At 42.7% G+C, this 26,601-nt stretch overlaps 1 protein-coding gene across 7 annotated transcripts in view; it reads right to left on the minus strand.

The window, feature by feature from the left end:
• Positions 1 to 16,670: 16,670 nt before the first annotated feature.
• The window catches only part of Kyat3 (kynurenine aminotransferase 3), a 44,980-nt gene continuing 35,049 nt past the window's right edge, over positions 16,671 to 26,601 (minus strand). For all 7 annotated transcript variants that reach the window (XM_055614323.1, XM_055614322.1, XM_055614328.1 and 4 more), the window contains 3 exons: positions 24,101 to 24,174; positions 22,006 to 22,092; positions 16,671 to 16,859 (listed from right to left, as the gene is read on the minus strand). In XM_055614323.1, coding sequence (XP_055470298.1) covers positions 16,797 to 16,859; positions 22,006 to 22,092; positions 24,101 to 24,174 — 224 coding nt within the window. In that variant the 3' untranslated portion in view covers positions 16,671 to 16,796. The remainder of the gene's footprint in view (positions 16,860 to 22,005; positions 22,093 to 24,100; positions 24,175 to 26,601) is intronic.

Here is a 26,601-nt window from a genome sequence, read left to right on the forward strand (position 1 = left end):
GTACTAAGAGGCTTTAGCTTAACCTGAACCTAAAACTCAAAGCTATAGGCTTTAGAAGACATACAGGTTACAAAGTTAGTCTAACCCTTTCAAGATAGTCTGGTGTGTGGCCATAGTATCACACTATTAGCTGTCTGTGGCCTTATGGGGTTGAAGTGAGGGACTTATATCTTTTCCTGGGTCTAGCATGTATCTTGCGCAGTGTTTCCCAGATATGATTTTAATATGCTCATGTGCCCCTACAGTCTTAATTCACCCCCTGCAAATTTACAGAGAAGCTGCTTTTACACTCCCAAGAATAACTGTTTATCATTCTGTGCTGTATGGGTAGTCTACAGAGCTGCCCATCAACGTAGAGTCAAAAGCTATTTGTAAAATGGAGTCTCTAAGGGTAAGGCAGAGACTAAGAAAACACTGCTTTACACAATATGACATAATGCTGAATAGGCCATAAACACTATCTCAAAAACCTAAAATAATTAACCATTTAATTAATAATTAATTAATTTTAAAAAGAAGTATGAACCGCAGCTCAGGGCAATTATCCCCTTCCCCAGCAGTAAATGCCAACACAAACAACCCAGAGGTATTTTTTGGAGTGTTTGTTTGTTTCTGTCTCATATCACTTTGTTTGGGTTTATTTATTTTATTTACTGGTCTTTTCCTTGTATATTACAGTTTCCAATTTTCAGTTTTTATGGTGTGTGTATGTCTTCATGTGTATGCATTTCTTTAATTTTTATTAGTTTCTTTCTTCTCTTATTTGTTTATTCATTTTGTTTTATCCTCATTTGTCTTTTTTGTCTATTTATTTTCTTTTCTTTTTCTCTGCCTCTTTCAAGTTCTTTCAAGAAGCTCTGGCTGTTCTTGAACTCACTGTGTAAATTAAACTGGCCTTAAACTCACAGAGATTGACCTGTTTCTGTTTCCCAAATAAAGGCAGGCATTACCACACTACGATGTTTGTTTTCTTAAGAGAGAGAGAAGGCTTGGAGTTGGAAAGATCAGGAGGATCTGGGAGATGAGGGGAAACTGTAACCAGAATATACTGTATGAAAATAACTTTATTTGAGCTGGGCACAGTGGCATATGCCTGTAATCCCAGCACTCTTGTAGGCAGAGGCAGGCAGATCTCTGTGAGTTTGAGGCCAGGCAGGTCTACAAAGTAAATCCAAAACAGCCAAGGCTACACAGAGAAACCCTGTCTCAAAAAAAAAAAACAAAACAAAAAAAAAAAAAAAACAAGACAAAACAAAGCAAAGAACAACAACAATAACAAAACAAAACAAAAAAAACTTTCTTAAAAAAAAAGTGAGAGACAGGAACATAGACACTAAAATCTGGGTGCGGGATGGGAGAGCATGTTTACCTCACCTCCATCTGCCATTGTGCTAATTCCAAATTGAAAATTTGACTACGATGTTTTTTTGCCTAAAAATTGGGAGAGTTAAAAAAAAATCATAACACTTTTTACGTGCGACGAGTGCAACGGGGAAGCGGCTTGAGGGCTCTACCATACATCTCCATTAGTGCTTTGGAGGAGAGCATGTAGGTGGTAAGTGAAAGGGAAGAGGGCAACTGGTCACATTTTTGAGGATTAGAAGGAAGGACACAGTCCACTCACAGTAAAGAGCTAACAGTGTTTGTTGAGAAACTGAACCTAGAGGAAGAAGGCAGAGCAACTGGCAACATTTTCCTGCCACAACTTGAGCTTATTCATCACAACCTCGCAAGGGTTTCCTAGGGTAGCAATTTGTGGGCTCCCCAGGTCAGCACCCTCCTTCTTAGATTTTTGTTTGGTTTGGTTTGATGTTTTGAGATAAGGTTTCTCTCTGTGGCCTTGGCTATCCTGGACTTTCTTTACAAACCAGGCTGGCCTCGAACTCACTTAGATCTGCTTACATCTGCATCCACCGGGCTCATGTTTAGATTTTATTTCTGATCTTGAGTTTAAGATCACAAACAAAAATTTGAGTTTTACCAAATCAGTGACTTACACTAGCTTTGACTACAATTTCTGGTAAGAATTAGTATTTTATGTAAATTAATATGCAAGAAATCATATTATTTTTAAACTAATGTTTTGATGTTTTATTTTAAATTTATTTTGTTTTATTTTATTTTATTTTTTTTGAGACAGGGTCTCTCTATCTAGTCCAGGCTGTCTTGGGACTCAATACAAAGACCAGGCTGGCCTTCAACTCACAGAGATTCTTCTGCCTCCACTTCTGGGATTAAGCATGTGTGCCATCCCACCTTGTTTTATTATTTCATTTTTGAGACAAGATCTTATTATGAAAGCTACTGAACCTAGTCCTTACTATGGAGACCAGACTGTCCTTGAACTTGTGGTGATCCTCTTGCTTCTGACTCTTCATAGCTGGGGTTACATGATAAGCCACACCCAGCAATGCCATACTGTTCTGAAGGTGTGTGACATGTATCATGCCATCACTTCCAAAACCACTGATACAGCATTTCTGTTTTGAAAGTGATGGCATAATAGTATTGGCTAAGACGACAATCCCACTTTAACAGGTCCTGGTGTTTGTTAGGAAATTCTTAGGCATCCTTTCTTGAGTGAGGAAGAACACATGCCCAGGCAGATTCTAGAATGAGGGTCTTCTGTCTCTTTCTATGTCTCAATACTTTGCCTTCATGCAGGCTTCAAAATCACTGTACCTTGGGAAATGCAGATTATGTATGTAGAAATGAACATGATCTTTTTGGTTCCTTAATATGGTCTTTGAAGCTTTATTTTAATTTAAGGAGGAGGAGAAACAAAAATGGAGAAATCAGGTTAGTAATAGCAGCAACCAACCTAGTAGAGTGACAGGAACTATGCAAAGCTGCAGAAACATTACATCACTAAATCTTCTCAACAACTCTGAGTTGTCCCCTTTCATAGATGGAGAATTTAAGGTGTAAAATTGTTAAGTAGCCAGCCTGAAGTCCCACAGCTTATAATGGCAGAGCAGGCATTGGAATCCCCATAAACCGCTTTCAGAATCCATACAGTATGCCACCTAAAACGGACTTAGGACCAAACTTGGATCCATAGAGTTGAAGATCAGTGGGTGGGTTTAATAAAAGCACCCCACAGCAATCTTGTGTCCTCAGTTATATGGGGCAGCTGTAACCCAAAATACTCGGACCAGCTGTCCCCACAAGGGCACTTGAGATCATCAGACCAACTGCTCTCTTATTGAAACGTTCCTGGCTCATATTTCACTGCTGAGTGTTCGTGCATATGTGGTATTAAATGTACCGACTCTGTTTGTTCATTGATTAGTTTGAAACCTTACCTGTGGTTCATTCTCTAAACAGAGAATAGGCCCAGGTTTCATTGGTAAATCTTCAACTTCTCCAAATACTAGGTAATCACACAGAGATTTTAAATGCATGCATTTATAACCAAGAACCTTCACCTGCCTAGCGTCCTCCTACAGAACTAGAGAAGATGCTAGAAACGAAGGCATTTTTTACTTTAGTGAGCATAGAGCAGAGGTTTTCTTTGGTCCCTTTAAACGGTTGTGATTAAAACAACAACCCTAATGGGTTTACATTACTTATTTTCAATTTATTTACATTACTTCTTTACATTAAGGATGTTGTGGAGAGTAGATGAAGCCCTGAGTGAATATGCCTGGGTCAGTGCTTCAGACATGGGAATGGCAAAGACTTCCTTGGTCCAAATACTAATGTGGATGTTGTGTGTACAAAGTATTAACTATCGCTTCCATTCCCCTGAGACTGCAAAAGGATTAAGAAGATGCCTACTGAAATTAGACCTCCGATTGATGTTACACATCTCTCTCTCTCTACTGAGGTCTCCCACAGGCAGCTCCTACTGACATTGGCTGATTAGCCTCCTAATTGGGCTGAGTTTCTAGGAGGTTATTGGTGTGACTTCAGCAGAGTACTTTGCAGCCACTAGGTCCCAGCTTTTCTGTGTGTATGTCTGTCCCCCACCTCCAACTCCCATCGTCCTCCTCTTTCCCCTATCCCTACCCCCGCCCCAGTTAGGTGAATTCCCAAGCCTTGCAGGTCACAGCATTACTTAGCTTCAAAAAAATATGTTGCTGCCCTACTTAGCCTTCTTGTTTGTATCTTTTGTTTGTTTTGTTTCAAGATAAGGTCTCTCTGCATAGACTTGGCTATTCTGCTATTCACTGTGTAGACCACGCTGGCTTCGAACTCTCAGAGATCTCCCTGCCTCTGCCTCCGAAGTGCTGGCGTTAAAGGTGTGTGCCACCACTCCCAACCTTGTTTCTGTATCTTGAAGTTCCTATTTTTCTCAAATAAAAACTCTCTGATTTTGTATTATTAGAATCATAAAGAGTTTGCATATCGAGACTGTAATTTTCCCCAAATCTTTTTAAGTTCATTTACTTAGTCTAGATAACATTTGCTTTTACAATCTTCTTACTAATCAAGTAATCGGCTGATGAACAGCTGAAGGAGAGAACGAGGAACTATTTATCCCTGTACCCATAAGAGAGACGTCCTTCTTTTGGTCACAGAGTCTTACTGCTGCAAGGCGACCTCCTCTCAGATTTGAAATTCTTCTGCCTCTGTATCCTGTGTCCTGGATTGCAGGCATGAGCTGCCACTTGTTTTTAAAGACTACATTAAAAACAAAAAAGCAACAACAACAAAAGCCATTTGTGTTATTATTTTAAATTACGTGTACCCTTGTATGGTGGGTGCAGATACCCATGACAGCCAGAAGAAGTTGTTGGATGCCTGCACCTGGAGTTAGAGCTATGAGCTGCTTAATGTGAGTGCTGCGAATTCTGCAAGAGCAGCAAATCCCTCTTTACCGCTGAGCCATCTCTATAGAGACTGAATTTTAACATTAAGGCTTATTGTTTCCAATCCAAAACATTAAGGCCTTATTCTATATGACTACCTCGTTTCAAATACTCTCACGTTATTAGAAACTTAAAACTCCAGAGGTGCTGAAGTCTGACCATGGGTTTGACTGTGGTGCCATTTCTTTCCTGTGATGCATTGCTCATAGTAACCTGGTCTGGAGAGATGCCAAAAAAGACTTCTCTGTTAAAGCCCCTCAGCTCAGTAATTCTCCTTCTGAGAACCGGAGTGAGGAAATGGAAATAGGAGACACTGCTTTCGTGGAGATGCCCCATGAAATGTTATCCAGGTTTGCACAAAACTACACGCTAGATAAATGCGCAGAGTAGGAAGCCTGTAACTTTAGCCAGTGTTCTAAATCAGGAAGCAGCTTTATGAATGGATTAGGAAATGGTATGTGTCCTGGTGCAGGTTAGTGAGTAAAGCCATCCATGTCCCAAGGACATGCTCTAAGCAATGCTTTCCCGAGGCTGATCCTGTTCCTTCAGCTGTTTGAAAGCAAATGCAGTAATCCCTGAAGAGCTGGAGCACCTTTATACCTTTGTGACTAAGTTGTCTGCAGACAGTGAACACCCGACAAATAGAGGTTTCTGTGATACTTATAAGGTTGTATTTTAAAATGCAACTACTTGTAGGGCCTAGGAGATGGCTCAGTCAGTGGGGAAGAGCCTGCTGTGGGAGCATGAGGACCTGAGTTTGGACCCCTGAAGCTCATGTGAAAAAGCCAGTCCTGGCTCACGTGCCTCTACCAGAGACAAGTAGATCCCTGGAGCTGGCCTACTGGCTACTCTAGCCATCTGGTGAGTTCTGGGATCAGCGAGAGACCCTGTCTCAAAAGGTAAGGTGGAAAGTGATCAAAGAAGACGTACGCATGAGCACACACATGCATGTGTGTCCCGCTCCACATGTGTGCACTACTCATGCAACTTTTGAAAATGTACGGGTTCTGTTCTTTACAATAATGAAGAAAAGTCAATGTGGTTTTGTTGGCGGAATGCTCGTTAGAGCTGGCTAGCCTGCTTTTTTCCTAGTGCTTTCCCCCTGAATACGTTTTTCCATTATGCCTGCTCACCTTTCAGTTCATCTGTTCTCCTTCAGTCTTTTCACAACACAATTGAATTTTGAAGCTCTCTGATAGATACTCAATCCGAACATGCCTCTTCCTCCTTCAGGTTATGTTAAACTCCAGCTACAATCTTTCAAATTCTCAAGACACTCTGCCAGAGTCATGTGATACAAACTACACCTCAGCTTAATAAGAATTTAGCTTGGGTTTGCTTTCAGACAACTAAACCGCGCTGTGACAGATCCTGCCTTTAAGCACTTTTTATTGGGAACTGAAAAAAAAAATGGATTTAGAGTTGGATGCAAGCTACAATCTCAGCACTTCAGGAGGCTGCTGTAGGATAATCACAAAATCAATTCTGAGGCCAGCCTAGGCTACAGACCAACAGCCTGTCTTAATTTCTTTGAGTTTAATTTATTAATATGAAAATATAAATTAAGCACGCACAATCTGAATTTCTGAGTACTGAAATGTTCCCAAATCCAAATGATTTTATGTCCTATTAGTATGTCACCAGTAGAAAACTCTATGCACGAGACTTTGTTACATCATGACCCTAATTATTTAAAACAGTATATAAAATCACCTTCAGACTATGTATAGAAAGTATATATGAAACTAAAGAATATCTTTAAAATTAGTTCCCATCCTAAAGATACCTCATTATGCATATACAAATATTCCAAAATTTAAAAAAAAAGTCCAAACAAGTATAATCCCCAACATTTTGGATGAGGGACAACCAACTGTGCGTCCCCATTCAGGTGATTATCAGGTCAGTTGAAGGAGAGGTTACAGAGCTTCTTAAGATAAACTCACCAAGCACTCTAGACAGTGGCTCTCATTCCCTGAACATGTAGAACTCTAAGCACAAGGAAGATTGAATTAATATTCATACAGGACCTCACATCTAATTTCCATAATTTAAGTGCATGTGAAAAGCATCCATGTCATACTATAATGCACTATGCCATGCTGACTTTCATCCAGTCTTGTTTTATTCACACAGACAGATCTCACTCATTTATTTATTCAGGTCGTTTTTTTTTTTTTTTTTTTTGAGGAACAGAGTTGAGCCAACTCTTTGATTTAATGTCTATTTAGCCCCATCAATAATGGACAAAATGGTTCCTCCAGTTCTTTGTTATCACAACCAATGCCATCAGGAACATCTTTGATTATATTTATGTCAAACCAGTGCAGTCAGAGCCTCAAGGGCCATATTCATATTATATTACGTTCACTGATGTAAATACCCCTTGATTTGTGCACCAGGCTGACCTCGAACTCACAGCTATCTGCCTGCCTCTGCTACCCAGAGTTCTGGGATTACCGGTGTGCATCACTATGCCCAGTGGATCAGTTTACTTTGATTATAGTATTCTAGAAAGTACATTTTCACTTTAACTTGGAAATCAGACTCTGACTAGAAATATCAACTAACCAGCAAAAGCAAGATGGCTTTACCACCTCTGACTTTCTCGTATGGCTTTGCTGTTTGCATTCTATTCCTCCTACTAGCAAGAGTGCTAAAGTGCCTTTCTGTACTTGGCCCATCAGTTCCTAGCTTCCTTCCCTATTCTGTTTTTCTCCTTAGCACTTACCAACCATTGTATATTTAACCTGCCCATTTGTTGCCCCGTTCTCGTCTTTGGAATTTGAGTTCTACATGGTGCTAACTTTTGTCTCTTTTGCTTACTACAGTATTCCCACCAACTAAGGCTCATACATAGTGACTTGTGAACACAGTAGGTTTGCAATCATTGCTTGTCAAGTAAGTGAATTATGGTAAGCAACTACTCTACCATTGAGCAATAGCCTCACCCAAAATAAACTGATTTCAAAACAAAATCAAGTGTATTAATACAAGATCAAAGAGAAGTAAAATTCCTTCCTCACCAACCTCTTCAGCTCTCCTAGTAACAATTCTCACTTTTCCCAAAGCTAATGACTTGTAGTTTTATAACTGTGTGTTTACATACTAGTGGTTACAACAAAATCATGTGTCACAACAGAACCAGAAAATGCCGTGCACTTAGTTTAACATAAACTCATTTCCTTAAGATAACCTTTTAAAAAGTGAAATTATAGGATATTAATCTCTAAGTGTTACTCCCCCTTAATATATCTCAGAGATAATTTCCTAGCCATGCAGAAAGCCTCTCTCATTAAAAACATTTTTATTTTAGTTTTAATTATATATACATGTGGATGTCTGTATATGGGTATGTGCAGGGGGGTGCAGGTGCCAGCAGAGGCCAGAAGAGGGCATCAGATCTCCTGGAGACTGGGTTACAGATGGTTGTAAGCAACTTCAAAACAGCAAATTCAAAGCTTTTATGCCTGAGTGTGTGTGTGTGTGTGTGTGTGTGTGTGTGTGTGTGTGTGTGTGTTTTCACCGATGGTTTATGCACTGAAGACCTCACGAATCTAATTATTTTGGAGCTTCAGGGCCAAGTGCAACTTCCAGGTTGTCTGCCCAGGACTGTTCCCATGGATTCACATTACAGATTAGTGCAAGTCCTAGGGCTTAGGATCTCAGCAAAGATACTTCAAAAACCTAACTAAAGTGACACTGAAACATGCTAATTGTATCTGAAATGTTAGGAACAACCTTTAGCATTTTAGCAAGTCAATAATAAGTGAGGGACTTGAGTCAAAGAGAGACAAGTTCAAAACAACAAACAATAATGCTGCTCTGATGGTCAAATTCAAGTGGCCAAGATTCATTTATGTAAGAAATAGGATATGCCTACCATGTGCTCAAATCTCAAATTGCTGGGGACTCAGTAGGAAAAGCAGTGAAGTTCCCTCCTGGAGCTTATATTTGGAGAGGGAGAGATAAGTAAATGAGAAAAACATTGTATAAACTGAATGGTATTAGGTGCTCAGGACAAAAATTGTAAGGATGGGCAAGCAATATTTTTTTTAATTGACTGATCAATAATTGGCTGATCTTTAAGATGGGATCTCACCACTGAAACACCTGAAAGGAAGGGTACAGGCCAGCATATCCTGTTAGCAGCTCAGCTTCAGGTGGAAGGTCAGGTCCTCCTGACAGAAGAATTGATTAAAGATCTGAGGTAGTCAGGTAGAGCCTAGGACAAGACACTAGAGGAAAGGGAATCACAACCACACAGTGAGAAACTGGAGCTTGCCTGGTCTCCAGGGATTGGCAAGGATTCCTGGGTGGCCAGAACTCACCAAGGGCAGGGAAGAGGAGATGAGGCAGGGGAAATACAGGGCCACCGGGACAAAATTGGCTTCGATAATGAACAAGATGATCAGTGTGAATGTTTTTAGGTTTACTTTTATATGTCTGTGTGGATGCCCAGCGGTGCCAGCAAGAGCATTAGACTTTCTGGAGCTGGAATGACAGAAGCTTGTGAGCTGCCCGGTGTGGTGCTGGGAACTGAGCACAGGTGCTGCAGAAAAGCAGCAGGTGATCCTAACTGCTGAGCTGTCTCTCCAGCCTCCCAACATAAGGTCTGAGCTCTCCAAAACAATCACACCCAAGGGTGGAGCATGATATCAGTGTTTCACCAAGAGAACAACATTTCTGAGAGAAGAAATTAAGAAAATGGAGTTTTTTAGAAGAAAACTTTTTTTAAAAAACTTTTTCACACACCTGTTGTTTAACAGAATGTGTAATGGATCATAATGCAGAAGTGCAGTGAATTAACCTGGGAATCTATACGCAGAAAAAGCTATGTATCAGAACCTATAGCTCTGAGGTTTCAGCCAAAGTTGCATATTTGTTGAGTTAGTGAAAACCAATGAGAGTTCACAAACATAATGCTTCTGACATTATTTGTGTGGTATTTCTTTTACAAGTGCTGACTGTGAGTGTAATAGTATCATCTGTATACTACGGTGAAGTTAATATTGATTAGAAACCCAGTTATCACCACAATTTGTTTTTGATAGCTCCCAAGATGGCTGCTTGTTAGCAGGGGAACTTCTGATTTAATTGGCAAGCTGAAGTAATTAGCTGTGAAATTCTCAAGTCTCAAAAATGTGGTTAAGGTTTCTGTTTTGTTTTGTCTACTGTCAGGCTTATTCCATCTGGGAAAGCCCTTGTTTTATCTGGGAATAATTTTTCATTTAAAATGTTTGGTAATTGTGTTTATATGGTTGCTTTTATGGTTAGGATGGGAAAAATTCTTGACTTTAGCAAGACTTGCCGTAACTTGCCCCTTTCTTCTACACTCTCCCGTTTTCGCCTGCAGTCCCAACAGACACCTACTGAGGGAGGGGCTGCCCGGTTTTTGCTTCTGATCAGGGGATTTTCCAGAACTCTGTCACTTACACCCGATAGCAACACATGCATCCACAGAATGCAGAAAGTGCTACAACTGGTTAAACAAATAAAGTTTATTGTGTGCATTACAAAGTCTGCTGGTGCATGCAGTGGCTTCGTTTGCCTCCAGAGCCCCAACCTCTGTCATTTTATTTTCCCATTTTGTACTTACTATGCAAACTTATACCTTCATGCTGCTTATTCCACAACGCAAGATGGCAGCTGCATCTCCAATGCCTTACCACTCCATTACCACTGCACTCCAGGTGGAAGAAGCTAGAGGTATGGAGGACAGAAACACAGTCCTAGGTGTTACCTTCTAAGACACTGAAGGCTAGTTGCCTAAAATGCTAAGAAGTTAGGTACTCTGTCCTTTGAGCTTAAATATTAAAAATAGCCAAAGGAAGAGATGGATGTTGTTATTTTTTTTAATATACTTTCATTGTATTTTCTCTAGAGTACAAAAAGTCTTCATAAGTTCCTTATTATTGTGGAGTATATGTGTGTGTTTAATTAGTGACAGAATGACATCAAAGAATAATTTATCTAGGGGGGTTCTGTAGATAACTTATCAGCCCTGTGGCTGACCTGGTCATATCAGTCATGGTTCTCTAGAGAAATGGAGCGATTGTGTGTAGACATACATAAAGTGGTTATTTTAAAGCTTCGGTTCATGTGATTGGGTCTGGCAGGTGCAGAATACTGCTGGTATGTGTGCCATCTTTTGTTCTATCCAAAGCTTCAACTCATCACAGGACATGTCCACATTACAAAGGTCAACTGTTTGACTGAAAACCCACTATATTCAAGGATAAAGGTTTTGTTCAATGGTGAAGTGTACATTTGGAACAAGGATGGGATCCTCGTCACTAAAACAAACAACAAACCCTCAGATACAAACAATAGGAGCAATAAAAACAATAGATCCCACAGAAATCTAAAATAAAACAAAATCCATCCATTTCAATGGTACTCTTATCTAAAATCATTATCAGAGAAACATCCAAAAGAATGTTTGGACAGTCATCAGGCATCAAGGCCTGCCTAGCTAGGCTGAAATGTTTAAAATTAACAAGACAGCCTCTGAATTTTAAATGCTTAACTATGGGCTGGCGAGATGGTATGACCACCACTCTTGTCAACTTGATTACACCTGGAATGAACTAAAATCCAAGCAACTTGGCACAATTGTGAACGATTTTTCCTGATTGAATTATATGAAATGGAAAGACCCACCCCAAATGTAGCTCTTTTGAGGTGGGAAGATCCACCTTAAATCTGGGCTTCACCTTCTGGTGGCGGTTTATATAAAGGACACGGAAGAAGGAAGCTCTTGCTTTTTGCTGCTTGCCCTTGCTGGCAGTCCATTCCTTTGCTGGCATTAAAGAGCCTTTTTCTTTGGGATTCTGGTGTCTCCTGAAGACCAGTTGAGACATCCAGCCTCATTAACTAAACAACTACTGGATTCTTGGACTTTCAATTGGGAAACAGTCATTGTTGGACTAGCTGAACCACAGATTATATATGCCACTTTAATAAATCTCCGTGTGTGTGTGTGTGTGTGTGTGTGTGTGTGTGTGTGTGTGTGTGCGCGCACGGGGGCGCATATATTATTCAGGGTTCTCTAGAGGAACGTAACTGATAAAATGTATACAGGGTGCCACCAGAAGATGTGGCCCACATATAAGGTGGGTCTCCCCACCTCCCAAAATCTAGATTTGGGGTGGTTCTCTCCACTTCAAATAATTCCGTCAAGGAAAATCTTTACAGGTGTACCAGCTTGCTTGGGTTTTAGTTAATTCCGGATGTAGTCAAGTTGACTACTATATATAACAGGGATTTACTAGCACGGCTTACTTACAGACTGTGGTTGAGCTAATTCAACAACCAACAGAAAATCTAAGAATCCAGTAGTTATTTAGTCTAAAAGCTGGGTATCTCAGCTGGTCTTCAGTATACACTGGAATCTAGAAGTAGGAGGCTCTAATGCCAGTGAAGAAATGGACTTACCAGCCAGAGGGCAAGCAGGCAAAGAGCAGAAAGCTCTTTTTCCATGTCCTTTGTATAGGGTGCCATCAAAAGGTGTGACCCGGATTAAAGGTGAGTCTTGCCATCTCAACTGATTTAATTAAGAAAAGCCCCCTTGGGGCTGGAGAGATGGCTCAGCAGTTAAGAGCACTGGCTACTTTTCCAGAGGACCCCTGTTCAATTCCCAGCACCTACATGGCAGCTCATAACTGCCTTTAACTCCAGTTGCAGGGGATCTGACACCCTCACAGACATGCAGGCAGGACACCAATATACACATAATAAGAAATAAGTTATTAAAAAAAAAATAAAAATCCCACTAAAAAAAGCCCCTTGTTAGGTGTACAACTTGGATTTTAATTAATTTCAGATATGGTCAAGCATTCTTGACCCTTTCCAGAACCCTGACCAATCCAGATAGCTTAGTGGTTAAAAGCACCGGCTGCTCTTCCAGGGGACCGAGGTTTGATTGCCAGCAGCCCCTTAGTGGCTCTAGCTCCAGGGGATGTGAGGCCCTCCCCTGTCTCAGCAGTCACAAGGCACATGTATATGATGCACAGATACACATGAAAGTGCAACGCCTATGCAAACAAACAAACAAACAAACAAACAACCCATGAAAGACTGTGCTTAACCATGAAATGGTTGGTGTGTGCTAAAGGAATTGAATGAGTTCTGTGACTGGACATTCCAGTAGGCAAGAACAATGAGAAAGATGAGTCTGGAGGAACCTGTCGGAAAGCAGGGCACCAACCTTTATTTGAAGAGCCACCAAGGAAAAGCGAAAGGGTTTTGAGTCACTTAAGATATTTGCTCATCCACTTCCTCTTTTCCTTTCGCTGTCCCTTGTCCCATCAGTGGAATTTGTGTGGAGTGAAGCTGGAATCTGCCTAAATAATTTCACATATCTAATCCTTTTGTCTGTTCTATTCAGCATCAGGTCAATTATATACTTATTTATGTGTCTGTGTATGTGAGTGAATGGGCTGTGTGTGTGTGTGTGTGTGTGTATGTGTGTGTGTGTGTGTGTGTTCCAAAGAGGTCAGAAAAGGTGTCAGCTCTCTTGGAGCTGAAGTTACAGGTAGCTGTGTTTGACTTGCATGTGGGGAACTGAACTCAGGTCCTGCTGAGGCTCTTTTAACCTTTGAGCTAGTCCCTGGTGGAACATCTAGGGACATGGCTCCCATGCCTGTGGTTTGTACTGGGACCACCTGGTGCCTATAAACTGCTTCAGCCATGTTCATTGGTTAGGGACAGGCTGACAATACACAAAGAAAACAACTGGGAGAATGATGGTTGGTGACAGGGCAACCTGAGTCTGGGTTAATCTGTACCTGAAACCAGGCCACTCCTAACATGTTCAGTTGAGAGAGAAGATTCCTTTGTACTGTGATAGAAACCCCTGAGGTTCTGGCTTTATAATTTCCAGCATTATTGCTCCAACCTAGTGTACGGGGGGTGCCATGAAGAAGCCCAACAGCATTCTGGGAGACATGACCCAGGCTGCATGGCAGCTGGGGTAGAAAGAAGTGACAGACTTAAGATGCAGGATGACAGAAGATGTGGGGTGAGAGAGCTAAAGAAGAGTTAAAGATGGGGTTCCATTTTTTCTGGCCTGAGCTCCTGGTGCCATTCACTGAGTGGCAGAGACCAGACAGGGAAGGGAAACAGTCACACAAATGACAATTGAGGGATGGTGGTTACAGATATGAAGTCCAACGGAAAGCCCTAGGCTGGAGGTGGGGTTGAGAGTCACTAATGCAAAGAGCAAGTGAATTTAGTTAGGCAAAAGAAATGAAAGGAACACAGTGTGGATCAAAATACTAATAGTCAAGGAACAGGAGTGCTGAGAACAGCCAGGCAAGCATTAACAACCTGATACCATGTGTGGTACATAGTGTCATAGGAGCAAGGGGTGAGGGTCCCTAGTGATAAATGCCGAGGTAAAGGCAGAGGGTGCTGGGAGTCGTCCCCATTCTATTTATTATTATCGGCATATATACATATACTTTTAAGACAAGCTCTCACCTTCAGCTCAGTGTCAATGTTAGTTAAAATGTTCAGGGCCAGGTCCTTTGAACAGAGGCGACATTGTCTTAGGTAAGTTACTATAACTGTGATAAAATACCATGACCAAAAAGCATGTAAGGGAGGAAAGTGTTTATCTGGCTTACACTTCCACACTGTAGTACATCACTGAGGGAAGTCAGGACAGGAACAGGGCAGGAACCTGAAGGCAGGAGTTGATGCAGAGGCAATGAAGGGTGCTGCTTACTGGCTTGCTCAGCCTGCTTTCTAATTGAACCCAGGACCACCAGGCCAGGGATGACACCACCCACAATCGGCTGGGTCCTGCCCCATCATCACTAATTAAGAAAATGTTCCACAGGCTTGTTCACAGTCCAGTCAATGGTCCCTCCTCTCAGGTGACACAAAACTAGCCAGCACAGGCCCTATGAGTCTGCTCTGGCGAACCAGGCAGCTGCTAAGCCCTAAGCTGATCCCATTGTTCTGACTGCAGAACCTCTGTTAATCTCCTCCTACAGCTGACTGATGCTCCACTTGCCTGGAACAACTCTGAGGTCCTACTAGCCAAAGGTGAGGAAGGGAGGAAAGGAGGAAGGCGAAACCAAGAAAGAAGGAGGCGGAATTTTGCCCCCAGGAGGAAGCGATAACAAGAGCAGAAGAAAGACTACCGCAGAAGAAACGTCAGCAGAAAATAAAGTTACAAGACAGCAGATAGAACTAGGTCTCTGATGGTTTGAGAAAAAATATGGTCGGAACACAGGTCGTGAGAAGAGCACGGAATGAATTCCACAGGCTCAAGGCTGGGAGAAAAACCTCCCCAACTTCTCAGCAAGGTTGATGGGCAAGTTTTCTGAAGGGTTTGAATGCCATGTACCAGCTGTCTCCTGTACCACCGAGCTACATTCCTGGCTGTGAGCCTCCTTTTGAGAGCTGGACCTGTTGGACCCACCGAATTTTAACCAGCAACCTTCCCTACTCCTTTGCTACCTGCAACTTTTGGGGACCGGACAGTTTCAGAGGTGACCTTTGTTACTGTGGGGATGAAGAAAGGACGGGTGAATGCTGGGTCAGGTATATCGCAAGCAGTCTCTATCTGTCCTTTTGTTTTTCCCACAGGCAGGTCACTTGGTTGTGATGCTGGTAGTGGGCTGTGATGTGGGAAGAGAAGGGAGTGGATCTTTTTTCTTTCTTATCACAGCAATCTCTGCTGTGGTAACGGGCAGAGGAAACTCACTGGGAGATCCCAGTGGTGTCTAGCAAAGGTTAAGGATGTGAACGCGTGGCTGTCAGTGCATGCCTGCCTGTGCTCAGCAGCCCAGGTTCAGGCAGAGAACTTTGACCCCAGGGTGGAGTTCTTATTTTTGGCCATCTGGGCAAGTTCAAACAACATGGCCATAAGTCAAGAAGGTAGGAGAGGAGATGCACGAAGTCAGGAGACGTAGTGGGGACCACACTGAGTGTCTTGTGAACTAAAGCCAGGGTGATCAAGCTGTAATCTGTCATCTCGGATGGGGCCAGAACCTGAGATTATTCAGTAGGTCTCAGGGGCAGGACCAGAATTTGTTTTTAAAAAGATTCTTAGTTGATGCTGCTATAAGAGGGCTATGGGCCATTTTCTGGGAAACATTGGGTTTGCAATTGTAGTAAATTTAAGAGGGACGAGAGAGAGAGAGAACACAGCCCTAAAAGCATGAGCTGGAGGGTGGGGAGCATCCATGAAACCAGGAGCAAGGGAATGGGTGGTTATAGAGTGAGAGGAGGAGCTGACTAGCTCAAAGGTGAAACAGCCTTGAGTGAGGACAGCTTCAAGGTGTGGCCAAGGGAGTGGGTGGCTCAGGTGGAGTAGAGGTGAACATCAGCAGAGGCAACAAGGTCAAAGGATGGAAAGCCCAGGCTGCCACGTGGACCTTGAAGCCCACTCCCAGTCATGGCAGCCCTTGGAACAGAAAAGCAAAGTTCAGTGTCCCTGGAGGGGAGCTGACTGGTTCTTAGCACTGCGGAGAAGTGAAACTGGCCAGCATCGGTGTCTGCAGTCTGTCAGGCTTTATCCTGAAGGAGACCAGAATCCTCACAGACAAGCCTCACATGAAGTATGTGTTGTTGTTGTTGTTTTTTTATTTCACTTATTGAGAGCCTCATGTAGCCCAGAATGACCTCCAGCTCACTGTGGATGACTGTGAACTCCAGCCTCCACCTTTAAGAGCTGGGGTCGCAGGCATAGGCCACACCGGGTGCCGTAAATGTGATTTCTGTTTCCACTTATGAGAAAGTTCAACACGGAGAAGTCGATTCTCCCAAAATTACAGTGGAAGGTGCCTTAATATATGCCAAGTGAGTAAAACCAGAACCTACTGAATAGTCTTAGGAAGGGGGTTAACTGTGGAAAGACAGTGGAAATGTTTATTTAAATGTTAAACCGTTTCCTTTTAGTGCCCACCAGGTGGCAGCAGCGAGTAGCGAGCCCTTGGCAAGGCGGTGGGGCTCTCACACCTGCACGCATCAGGACTTGCCGCTGCCCCATGCCGCGAAGATTTCTTCGGCAGCATCCAGTGTGCTGTCTTTCTGGAATTGATAAAAGAACTGTGTCATTACAGGCCACTCTAAATACACGCAATATTTAAACACACAAGACATAGCCAGGTGGTAGTGGCGCAAGCTAGCCTCGTCTACAGGAATGAATTCCTGGACAGCCAAGACTACACACAGAAACCCTGTCTCAACAAACAAATGGAAACAAAACAAAGAACCCACAGAAGATATAAACCATTCTAGCGATACCCAAAGAGTGAACACCTAGTCTTAGGTGAAGAAAAAAATGTCAAAAAAGACACAAATACAAAACCAAAAAGCGAGGGATGGGATAAGTCAAGAGTGTGCACTGTTTTGGTAGAGGTTCCCAGAACCCTGGGTGGAGGCCCACAAAACTGCCTAAAACTTCAGCTCCAGGGAATCTGATGACCTCTTCTGTCCTACCTGAGTACACACATACACACGTTTAAAACTGAAAACAAAAACTAAAAAACTCAAAGCAGCTATTCAATTAATGATAATTAGAGGAAGACATCAATGAGTCCAGAGGTGACTACATAGAAAAATAACGGCCAAGTTCTCCCTACTTCTCCCTATCAATCCTTCCATTCTCTAAGACAACCTCTCCTGCCAGTTTTTAGGTTTAGTTCTAATGTCTGTCATTAAAATCCAATCATACGCTCAGGTTTCTATTTCCTTATCTGTGAACACCGTATTCACTGTACCTGGCCTTCAACAAGGAAAATGGTTCTTTCTAAATAATACTCTGGGAAAAACCACTATGATTATTGAAAGTCAACCTCTTAGCTTTTGAATGAGCAATGCCTGTTTATGACATAAAATTAAACAGAAGAGCAAATGGTGAAGATCTAGGCTTGTGTTTTCCTCCCTCTCTCTCCCTGTCTCCTTCCCTCTGCCCTTCCTTCCAAATGGTTGGTCGGGAAAGCCAGCTGTGGCAGCTGAGGGCAGAGGGTATCCGTGTGTGGAGGCTGGAAGCCCGCGCAGCCTAGATAGGATGGGCTAGCCAGGGCAGCCACTGCCATGGTGGAGGTGCTGTCGGCGGCAGGGCGGTGCTCACCTGAGCGGGGCTCACAGTCCAACTACATAGGATGGGATAGGGCAGGCCTATGCCATGAGGTGCCAGAGCCCCAGAGTGAGATCAAGAGAATGCCTAGTGTGGGGCATAGATCGAAAGGAAAGCACCTCTGGGGGAGAAGGGCAGAACATTCTTCCCTCAACAATGATCATCTGGGGACAGTGGCAGCAGCTGGGCTCAAAATGTCAACCAACCGAAGACGAAAATATGTGAGAGAAGAAATTATATCTGTACTGCGCATGCCCATATTTTTTCTTGTTATGATTCACAAACAATACACTATAATGTCTATTTTCATGGCATTACATTGTATTATAGTATAAATAACCTGTAGGTGATATAAAGTATACAGAAGGATGTGCATTCCTTATAGACAAACAGTATGCCATTTATGTAAGGCACGGATATCTTGGAGTTTGGTAAGTACAGATTTGTGGGGGTTTGCAACTTCACCCTTTGACACAGAAGTATGACTGACATATGTACAAATGCCTAAGAGCAGCCACACACAGCAACAGCAAACATTCTCAGTATTTCAATCTTGGTTTAAAGGTGCAACTCTGCTCTAGGGCTGGAGGGCTGGCCCAGCAATTAAGAGCACTTGTTCTCAATGAGGACCTGGGCTGGGTCCCCAGCTCCTACATCATGTCTCACAACCATTTGTAACTCTACTTTCGGGAGCTCTGACCTCTTGATTCTGGCCTAAATGTCTCTGCTTGTTTGTTCTGAGAACTTTATGGGAACAACTGGTGAGACTTGGATAGGAGCTGAGGAGTAGATCAAATGATGATTTCTCAGCGTTAACTTCTGGTGCTGAGGGCAGTGTACCATGGCTTTGGAGGATGTCCTCGTTGGTAGGGAACATACAAGAAAATATTTGGGGATGATAGGTTATCATTAGAGGGTAAGTAGATACTTTACTCTGATGATGGCCTCTTATAAATTATAAAAACATGCCAATTACACTTCAAATACTTAATCTTTCTTTGGGGGAGGGGTCTCTCTACATAGTCCTGGCTGTCCTGGAACTCTTATCTGTAGACCCAGCTAGCCTCAAACTCAGAGATATGCCTGCCTCTGCCTCCTGAGTGCTGCCTTTAAAGGAGTGTGCCACCATGGACGAGCTTAAATCTTTTGTGTGTACACATATGTGTACGATGTGTGTGCCTTGTGTGCGGTGTGTGAGGAAGTCAGAGGACAACCTTGGGTATTGGTTTTTACCTTCCACTTTGAGTTCACACACCTTCTCGGGGTGCCCTCACCCCTGAGCCATCTCCCTAGCCCTTCAACGTTGTTCGTAAGTGAGCCACCCTCCCCTAGGCCTTCTCCACTCTATTTTTTTGCCCAGAAGCAGCCTGGGATCTTACTTACTCTAGGTCCTTCATGAGCCCTTTCAAGCATTTAGCTAATGGAAGCATTTCTGAAAACAAAGCTGTACAGTTATTTGGAGCTCTATTTGTCCTATTTTTATCTTTTTTTCAGAGACTGTACATACTTCATTTTTATTACACTTCCATTATCTTCTCTCTAGTGTTTCCACATTCTTTTGCTTACTTTCCTCCACCCTGATTTGCTTAGAGAAAAATAGCTAGAGTCCTTCAGAGTTTTCAATGTTATTATAATTCCCAATACCTTTATTTTCCCCTTAAATTTCCTACCTGCTGTCCAATAGATCTCAATTCATCTTCTTGCATCGCCACACCCTCACTTTCCTAAATTCTAAAATATATCCACCTCCACCTACTGTCTTCAGCATTAGAACTTCAAATGTTACAGTTTTTAACTGTTCCATGGCTCTGTTCATTTTTCCAGTGAATAATTTGAAGGTTGTTATGTTCATCCTTTCCTTCTCCATATGACATCCGTTGAGGATGTACATCTTGCCCCTTTACGGTCATGAACGATTTCTGACTGAAAGCCCCCTGTAAGTCCTCACACTGCTCCGTCTGCACACTGCTCCTGTTGATCTCAGGGGTCAGTGTGCTACTCTACGATCTGAAGATGGATTTAGGATTTTAAAGTTTTTATTTGTTTTTTATGTCATGTGCATTGCTGCTTTCCCTCCATGTATGTCTGTGTGAGGGTACTGGATCCTCTGGAGAATCTGCCATATGGTTGCTGGGAATTGAACCTGGGTCCTCTGGAAGAGCAGCCAGTGCTCTTAACTGCTGAACCATCTCTCCAGCCCCATGGATTTGCAGATGCTTATCAAGGAAGAACTGGGCAGTGCTTGAAAACAGCAGAAATTGTGTCTTGTTCATCAAAAAGTTTAACACACCTTCAATGTAGGAGTCGGCCAACTGGGAACTAATTACACGACCTAACTGCAGACCTATCCTCCGTACAGCCTCAAACTAGCTTTTAGCCACGTTGACAGATGGACGAGGAAATCCAAGGCCCAGGCCTACTTCCCACCCCGTTTACAGTGTTTTTGGGCCTGTACAGCTGTGCCCGTTTCCCCACTGCCAGAACATCGGAATCCCTACTGTTCTTGGTACCTGCTATGCACTGGCTTCAGCACAGATCCTTTCTAGGCATCTGCTATCTGTCTACCATTACCTTTATGACACTTGGCAACCCTTCCCCATATGCTGGGTGGTTTGTGAAATCATTTTACAACTCTCCTGAGTTATTTCCTAGAAGAGGAAAGGATAGGGCTGTGTTTACTGGTTAAAACTGAAATGTTTTCTTGTTTGGGTTTCTCTGTATAGCCCTGGCTGTCCTGAGATTTTCTCTGTAGATCAGGCTGGCCTTGAACTCAGAGATACGCTTGCTTCTGCCTCCAAAGAGCTGTGGGCCACCACTCCAAGCTAAAAACTAAAGTATTAAGGTTACTTTTTCCTTCTGTTGATTACGTTTGCATTTTCAACGATTTATTTATAAAGATGGCCTCTGGCTTACAGTGCCCCCATTGGTAGTTTTTTGAGTTTATGATGACACATATTTAGTAGCAGCCATATTTTGGATTTTGATAATATTTTTTTGGGGGGTGCTGGTGATATATGGTAAGATACTCTCTCCTAATGCTGGGCTGTATGTAGCAAGAAGCCTCTTGATCCCCAAAATAAATGGCTGCTACCCCAGCTGTGCTGCATTGCCAGAGCTACTCTGTTCAATGGTCTAATTGTGATAAATGGCATTTTTAACAATTTCACCACTGTAAGTGGAGAAATACTTGGATTTATATCTTTTAAGCCATTATAACACTGTGCTTCACTAACCTCACTTTTTCTTTTCTCTTTTAGTCAATTGAATATTCACACTGTTCTGTCATAAGTACTTATATTCTATTTTAGGTAAGTCTCCATAATTTGTTGATAGGTTATCTGAAAAAATAAAAAATAGTATTTATGTTATGTCAGGCAACCTATGGACGAGTGTTTTCAGTAGCCACACCATCCATGTAGTGTTTTGTATATATGGTATGTGCATATTTTGCATGTGTGTGGGCACACATGTGGCTGTATACCAGTGGGGGCCGGAAATCGACATTGGATGTCTTCCTTGGTTGTCCTTCATGTTTCTATGTTGAAGCAGGGCCCCTCACTGAATCCAGAGTTCACCAGCTATGGGGTAGTTTAGCAATCAGCTTGGCCTGGGGATTCAGCCTCCGTCTCCTGAGTGGATTACAGGTCCCTGCCATGCCTCTCTGGCTTTTATGTGGTTTCCGGGGATCTGAAACTGGGTTCTCAGGCTTACTGGACAAGCACTTTATCCGCTGAGCCACCAACATCTTAAAAACAGTGACTCTTCTAGGACAGGTCTAAGGTAATGGCTTCTCTCAGCTAGGATGATGATGTTGGCTCCCAACACCTAGAAGACTGAGGCAGGAGGATTGTCACACGTCTGAGGACAGCCTATAGGCTACAGAATAGGCCCCTCATCTCAGGAGACCACAAATAAACACATGAGCTAAAAATAACTGCAAACAGAAGGTGGAATACTGACTTACAGTTGGCTTCATGGCAGCAGGGTAAGTTTAAAACATGTCGCTTAGTATATCAATTTTAAAAAACAAAAAAGGTGCTCTATAACTTGCAATAAAAGGCACTATGAGTGCATTTGTGGGATACAGAAACTTACTTTAATAAAGCAGAACCGCACCAACTTCTCAAACTGTGGTTTAGACTCTGAGTCACAGAAGGCTGAGACAGGAATGGCTGACAGTTTCTGAAAAACAGGTACGGTGATGCAAGAGGAAAGCCACACACATTCCAAACGTCACTTCTGAGATCACAGACAGTAGAAATAGGTACCATGATGGTCATAATAGTTTTATTATTTTTTTCTTTTTTCAAGACAGGGTTTCTCTGTGTAGCCTTGGTTGTCCTGGACTCACTTTGTAGACCAGGCTAGCTGTGAACTCACAGAGATCGCCTGCTTCTGCCTCCCAGAGTGCTGGAATCACAGGCGTGCGACACCATGCCTGGCTGGTCATAATTTTTTTTTCTTTTTCTTTTAGTTTATTTTAAAAATTTTGTTCACTTTACATCCTGGTCGTAGCCCTCCTCCCTCATCTTCTTCTGGTCCTATCCTTCTTCTTTCCCCATCCCCTTTCCCTAGTCCTCAGAAAGGGGGAGCCCTTTTTCCCTACCAACTGACCCTAGCCTATCGACCATACTGTTCTAATTCTAGCTTTCATTCAGACAGTCCACTTAGGACAGTTTTTGAGGGTTAAAAATTTTTTTTCCTTTTAAAAATTATTATGACTCTGTTGATCTCTTGTGGAGCTGCTGTCCTCCCCAGGTCCTTCTCCCCTCCACCTCCCACTCTCCCATAAGACTCCCTGTGCTTTGCCCAAAATTTGGCTGAGTCTCAGCATCTGCTTCCATCCCCTGGTTAGTGGAGTCTGGACTCCACTCATCAGGACTGCCTGCGGCTTGGCAAGGCTGCCCCGCCAGGTGGAAATGATCAGGGAGCAGGCAACATGGTCCATGTCAGAGACAGCCCTTGCTCCCCATACTAGGAGACCTACTTGGAGACTGAGCTCCCTATTGGCTACATCAGAGCAGGTGGCCTAGGTCTTTTCATGCATGTTCCTTGGTTGGTGCATCAGTCTCCACAGGACCCCCTGGCCCCAGATTTGTTGACTCTGTTGGTCTTCTTGTGGAGCTCCTGGGAATTTAAACTTGTACAAACACTTTGAAAATCAATCTGGTGCTTTCTCAGAAAATTGAGAACAGCTCTACCTCAAGACCCAGATATACCACTCCTTGGGCATATACCTGAAAGATACTCTACCAAACAACAAGGACATTTGTTCAACTATGTTCATAGCAGCTTTATTTGTAATAGCCAGAAACTGGAAACAACCCAGATGTCCCTCAACTGAAGAATGAATAAAGAAACTGTGGTACATTTACCCAATGGAATACTCTTCAGCTATTAAAAACAAGTTAATCATGAAATCTGCAGGCAAATGGATAGATCTGGGAAAGATCTTCCTGAGTGAGATATCCCAGACCCAGAAAGACACACACAGTGTATTCTTACTTATAAGCAGATATTAGCCATACAATACAGGATAACCATACTACAATCCATAAACCAAATGAAGCTAAGTACCAGGAGGACCCTTGGGGGGATGCTTAATTCTCATTCAGAAGGGCAAATAGACATGGGAAGCAGTTGAAGAGAGGGAACAGGATGGGAGCCTATCATAGTTGTCCTCTGAAAGACTCCACTAACCAGGGGATGGAAGCAGATGCTGAGACTCAGCCAAATTTTGGGCAGAGCACAGGGAGTCTTATGGGAGAGTGGGAGGTGGAGGGGAGAAGGACCTGGGGAGGACAGCAGCTCCACAAGAGATCAACAGAGTCATAATAATTTTTAAAAGGAAAAAAAAAATTTAATCCTCAAAAAATGTCCTAAGTGGACTGTCTGAATGAAAGCTAGAATTAGAACAGTATGGTGGCTCACACCTTTAATCCTGGCACTTAGGAAGCATAGTCAGGCAGATCTCTAAGAGGCTGAAGTTAGCCTGGTCTACATAGCAAGTTTCAGGCATGCCAAGGCTGCATAGTGAGACCCTGTCTTAAAAAAACTAAGTTAAACTAAAGTTTAAAATAAAGAAAAAGGAGAAGAAACAAAGCTAGAACTAAGTGTCTTTCAAAGCACACCCACCAGTTGCTTGGCAAGCTAACTATAAAACAACACTGCAAAGCAGAGTAAACAGTACCTTATTTTTTGTCATCCACTTCACAAACTTATAATCATAAGGCTCATTGCTCTTCATGTCAGAGAGGTCGGCACCTACAACCATAGGGAAAGGTGGGTGGAGGGAGAGCTGTAGCTGAGACAACAAAGCCTTCACCTAAGCCTGTCAAGACTCAGATTTTCTCCTGACGCACACAGGCTTAAGCTAGGACTTTCTCGAGGTTATGCATGCGCCAGGATGGAGCTTCACACTGTATGATGAGACTGACTGACACCTCGGGGCAGCATTCACACGCACTGCTCATGTGTGTTCATGTGTTCCAGCACAGGAAGGCAAGGGGGTGGGAAGCGATGAGGAGTGCTGCTTTTCCATCAGAAAGGAAACTCCAGGATGGCTACTTGACTCTGTCAGTCTTTATCATCGGTGAAAATGTGACAGTATCAATATGTGGCTCTCTTGAGAGAGCTCCAGATACAAGAAATACTATACTATATATTCTCAAAAACTACTAAACAGTCAGCCATTGCTTTTCATTGTGAGGTGTAATGATAATTATAGTTTACCTTTATTCTTATATATATAATTTTTGAGATAGGATTTTACATTGTCTTCTAGGCTGGACTGGAACTCACTGTGTACACCCAGATTGGACTTGAACTCACAGCATTTTTCCTGCCTCAGCTTCTCGCGTGCCAGGATTTATCACTTTGCCTGGTTACCTTTATTTTCTTTTTAAATTTCTTATTTTGGTTGTGTGTATTCACATCGCCTGTGCATGGGTTTGTGCATGTGTGTGTGGTACCCAAGAAGTCAAGAGGAGGACATGTGATCCCCGGGGCTGGAGTCACAGGCTGCTGTGAGCTACCTGACTGGGGTTCTGGGGCCTGCACTCTGGTCCTCTGCAAGAGCTCTCTCTGTGCTCTTAAACCCTGCGCCATCTCTCCTCTCCAGCCCCCTGGCTACCTTTATTCTTATGCTACCATCAGATGAAATTTTAATTTTTTTTTTCTTTAGGAAAGGAGGCGAACTAAATTCTAACATAGGGAATGACTCACACACAGTAAATTAATTTTTCATGTGAGAACTTGGGAACTTACTATTTCCCCTACAGACGGAGTATCATAAAGAAGAGATGTCTTCCCTTCTCAGAAAATAACATCAGAAAAGGTTTTCCACCCAAATCCTTCTGGCTCCTGCTGAACCACACTAGATCCAGATTCGAGACCCAAGCGAGGACTGGGTGCAGGAGGGACTCACTCTTGCGACATAGAAAGAAAGGGTGCTTGCTTAGTGTCATAAGCCAAGCCCGCCAACGTCCTGGGATGGTTGACAGCACATTGTGACAATCCTCTAGAATTTACTGAAAACTGGATCCAGAGGAGAGGCTCAACTGTCAGTTTCACAGGTGTCCTCCACCTGTTTCCTCTTCATAAACAAATTTGGGTGGAGAAGGCTACCTGGCGGGAAGAAATTGGACTCTGGTCTAAGGAGATCCATAGGGCTTCTCAGACTAAACCTGGGGGAGGGAAGCTCTTCACAGGATGAAGGTATGTTCTGGGAAAGGCACAGCATGAATGCGTGCTTGCATGTGAGGGCCTCCTGGCAGCCTCATCAAGGTGGGGCCAGAGCTGGGTTCACTTCCTAGAGAGGGACTTCCAGCCTCTGCTACAAGAAAATCTAGCTTCTCAGTTCTCTGAAACCCATGAGAATGGGAAAAAAATTACTGATGTCTAATTATTATGCACAATGATTCTGACATAAATATAAAGCCAAGGGATTCCTCCCCGACTCTCAGGGCATCTCCTCACTATGCCCAAACTGACATGTAAAAAAGCTAACATACAATCATTCATTTTTCATATGAAATTGAATTTTCTTTTATTTCTTTTAGGTTTCTAAAATTTAGCCTAAATGAGAAACTTCAGTTTTTCACATTCCGTAGTTTATAATGTTATTACAATCTAACTATAGAAAACGGCATTAGAGCGATCATAATTTATCAATAAAGAATGCTCAAAGGCTCACTATTAACAATATTTTGAAATATTAAGGAAATATAAGTTTTATGTAAAACTGACAAAAACATGGTTAAAGGAATGGCGCATGGTGACACAATGCCTTGAGGAACTATGGCAGAGGCTCCGGGAGAAGAAGCAGAGCACCCTTTACCTCAAGTGCACTTTGTTCCCTGGATTGTTGCTGGATGTGATTTCATGCCTCCTGTGATGAACATTTACATTCAACATAGAAGACGTGCTTGTTCTTGTTTGATGTCAGAACACAAGCTACAGCACCCAATCTGGCGAAAGGATAAACTGAGTGCTGTCTTCAGTGTACCCTGAATCTGGATACGGCCTTCTGCCTTGCTTTCACGCTTTCCCAGATATAATCCATAGTACATGGCAGGCAACTGTGCTTAAATGGTCTGTCTTGAGTAAGTTCGGAAAAGGGCAGCTCTGTTAATATTTAGTGTGTGCTTACTGACGTTTATTTACATGTTTTATGGTCATGTTTTTTCTGAA

Source organism: Psammomys obesus, unplaced genomic scaffold, assembly GCF_907164565.1.
Source record: "Psammomys obesus unplaced genomic scaffold, mPsaObe1.curated_primary_1811, whole genome shotgun sequence".
Classification (NCBI taxonomy): Eukaryota; Metazoa; Chordata; class Mammalia; order Rodentia; family Muridae; genus Psammomys; species Psammomys obesus.